The sequence below is a fragment of the Arachis duranensis genome, chromosome 8 (genome assembly GCF_000817695.3).
Source record: "Arachis duranensis cultivar V14167 chromosome 8, aradu.V14167.gnm2.J7QH, whole genome shotgun sequence".
NCBI classification, from domain to species: domain Eukaryota; kingdom Viridiplantae; phylum Streptophyta; class Magnoliopsida; order Fabales; family Fabaceae; genus Arachis; species Arachis duranensis.
The window spans coordinates 32,734,007-32,737,680 of record NC_029779.3 but is presented as its reverse complement, the minus strand read 5'-3'; the positions used below and the strand labels follow the sequence as shown (position 1 = coordinate 32,737,680).

Sequence of the window (3,674 nt, the reverse complement as noted above, 5' to 3'; positions counted from 1 at the left end):
ACCCTCTAATTTGTGTTTAAAAAAATTAAAAAATAGGGGTACACAAGTCGAACCAATTTGCGTTAAAAAAATTTGGAGTACACAAATTCGACGGTCGAATTTGTGTATTCCAAAATTTTTTATTTTTTAACACAAATAAGATAGTTCGAGTACAAAAATTAGATGGTCTAATTTATATTCTATAAATTAAATAATTTCATATTTTAGAAAAATACTATAATAAATTACAACTCAAAAAATATCATTATTAATCTAATATTAAAAATAAAAATGTGAATAGGAGGTGTGGATTGAAATATCGACCCCTCGTAAGGTTAGAAGCCGGCACAGCATGGAAAAGAAAGCGTGAGCGCTTGTCTCGGATTTGCCGCATGACACGTAACCTCCCTTTTAAAACACCATTATCCTTTGTAGGCGGCGCCTCTTCCTAGTTCCCCACAGTCAAACACTCCCTTCCATTCTCTTCCCTTCCTTTCAGTAGTTATAGTACTACTATTATCACATCTCAGTAATTTTTATATTTTTTTATCGCTCTCTTATCTCTAATTTTAATAAATAATTTATTTGCATTTTCCTCCTTCGCCAACTGTGTATATAAACCCAACGCAGCTCCAAAACGAATAAGTACGTAACTGAATACAATATACATATCATTGAGCCTTGTGGCGTGTTTGGATTTGGAAATGTGAAACTCATTATCGTCGATGACTACCAAGGGAAAGCATACCGCTAGCAAGGAAAAGCACCCCGCTAGCAAGAAGGAGCCAAACAATAATATTGCCAAGGAGGTTCATTACAGGGGTGTAAGGAAGAGGCCATGGGGCCGTTACGCCGCTGAGATCCGCGATCCCGGAAAGAAGAGCCGCGTTTGGCTCGGAACATTCAACACAGCTAAAGAAGCCGCCATGGCCTACGACGCCGCTGCCAGGCAATTCCGCGGCGCCAAGGCCAAGACCAATTTCCCTTACGCTTCCCGCCGCGAAAACGAGAACATCTTTGCCGTCGCCGGCAGGAAATGCGACATCGTTGAGTCTTATCCGATTGATTCTGCGCCTGAGCGTGACGTGACACTGCGGACAGAAGTAGATCGATTTTTCCCGTTTGTTCCATACTGTGGTGGTGAAGCGGTGCGTCCCGTTTTTCTGCCTGAACCGGTTGGTAGAGTTGAGTTCGTTGGCGAACAGAGTTGTTGTCCTTTCCGGTTGGAGCCGGCAAAGATGAGTGAGTTTAATGCACAGTCTGGGAGTGGAGCCCAGAGTAACTTGGATTCAACATCAGCCGTCGATTGCAAACCAAATGGAGTTCTTAATCTTGATCTGAAGCTCGCTCTACCCATTGGCCATTGATGCTTGACTTTCACCTTCTGTTTTTTACCCTACTGATAATACAAGCTTCTTCTTTTTCTTTTTTATTTTCCAATTTCACTTTCCCTTTTAACATCATGTTGAGGATATAAGGTGCTGATGTGGATATTTTCTTTCTTCTTCTATAGCCTTATTATTGTTGTTATAGTTATATTAATTAATAACAAGCTTAAGAAATGTTTCATTAGTTATCTGGGTCAAATATCTCATATTTTAATTTGGAAAATGTTAAATTTTTCTAATTATTCTTTTTAATAACGAATTAATTTGTTAAACCTACAAGGTTAAGAGAGTTACATCTTGTAAAAAATAAGGATAAGAATGAACTGAGCGAAAGCATGTTTAATTATATACGTTAAATTAAGTAGTAATAATAATAAGAAGAAAAAGAAAAAAAAACGAGGTAGGATGAGTCAACACTCAACCGCAAAGTTGAAACTTTTATTATATGTCTTGTTTTAACTCACTCGAATATTATAGGTTTACTGGTTTAGAGTATGTAATGGATACCATGTTTATCTATTTTATATTGGATATTAGTACTTTTGTGATCCCATATGTAAATGTCCAGTTAGATATATTTTCTAACTATTTAGGGTGTGTTCAGATTTGTATTAAAGAAGAGAGAAGTTCGTTTAAATTTTTTGAACGTTTTATTTTTATGTTTAACAATATTTTTATCCTATAAATACATAAGTGATTTTCAATTTTTCCGTTCATTTTTTTTATGTTGGATTAAATTTTATATTTTATATACTAATGATATCTTCATTATTTATATGTTTGTTTATTTTTATAATATTTTTTTCTAATATTCTCTACAATTTTATTAATTCTATTAAAGTACTAAAGAATATTGAGAATACTAAACAAAATATTAAAATTTATTTAAATATTTAAAATAAAATTATAAAATAACATAAAATAATTATTTAAATTAATGTTCTTTTCTGTAATTTTTCATCTAAAAGTAATTTTAAATAATATAATCTAAACAATATTTAATTTACTATAATCCATTTTAAATAAAAATTACTAAACATAAATTACGTTAATACTAACTTACCTTTTGATCAAAATTAATTTTATAAAATTAATTTTATACAAATATCTATTTGTAAACGATAATCCAAACACACACTTAATTAATACGTATTTGTTAATTAAAAAGGAGCAACAGTGCCAATAATAATGCATGGAAAGGTTTAGTATTACATTACATACAATCAATTAATTAATTATTAGCCTTTGGTTTTAATAAAGAATGAATTAAACCAACACACACAAAATAAAATATATAAACGCACACATTCATACAGGAATAATCCTCGTATAATTATTCTATGCCACTTCTAAATTTTACGGTGTATACTTTCTGCATGCCAGAAATAATATATATTTGTTAATGAATTTATTTTTATTAAATAAAAATATTTAAAATATTTTATTAATAGTAATCTTATCATGTATTCTTATGATATATGTTAGTTAAACTCTTGTTAAATTATGTATATATATTTGTTAATGGTAGTGTTAGAAAAAAATAGTTAAAATTTGATTTATTTAATAATTATTAATTATTGTAATAAATTAATATATATTAAATAAAATAAATTTAAATTATTTTAATATTTTCGATACGTTAAATATTCAAATTTTATGAAATTGAGTACACTTAAATGATAATATAACTTAATTCAACAATTGATCCATATCATGACGATAATTCAACGGTTGAATCAAATGCAAAATCGTAGATAAAAAAATTATTTAATGATACAAGTTAAATAGAAATAGACTCCTCTATGTATGTAATCATTGCAAATTTGCAACAGTCTAGAAACTCACATAAGAAAAAGAATGTTAAATTCTAGTTGTTGCTATCTCACCTCAACTCTAAAACAAGGGATTTTATGCTTTACACAAGAAATCAATAAGAATTTTGGTAGAGTTAATGGAGTATTTGTATAATTTATATAATAAATTATTTATTTAGTGGCTTAATATAAATTAAAAAATAAATATTTCAAATAAAATACTACTAATTTTTCAAATACAATATATCTATATTATCCAAAATAACTATTTAAATAACAAAAATAATAAACATCTAATATTCTATTAAATCAAACATTTTCTAAATTTTCATTATATATATTATACAATACTACATTAGCTCTCAATACTTCTTCAACCAGTAATGTTAATTGATATAAATATATATAAAACATTGTCGGAAATGCAAGGGTCTCAGTATAAATGTCTTAATTGATCTATCCTAAATTCCTAATCCACTGGTTAAGCAGAAAA

General features: G+C 28.8%; 1 protein-coding gene across 1 annotated transcript; it reads left to right on the top strand.

The window, feature by feature from the left end:
• Positions 1-565: 565 nt before the first annotated feature.
• On the top strand, positions 566-1,409 carry LOC107462211 (ethylene-responsive transcription factor 9). Its single transcript, XM_016080773.3, has one exon. The coding sequence runs from the start codon at positions 705-707 to the stop codon at positions 1,344-1,346; it is 642 nt and encodes a 213-aa protein (XP_015936259.1). The 5' UTR covers positions 566-704; the 3' UTR covers positions 1,347-1,409.
• Positions 1,410-3,674: the final 2,265 nt, after the last annotated feature.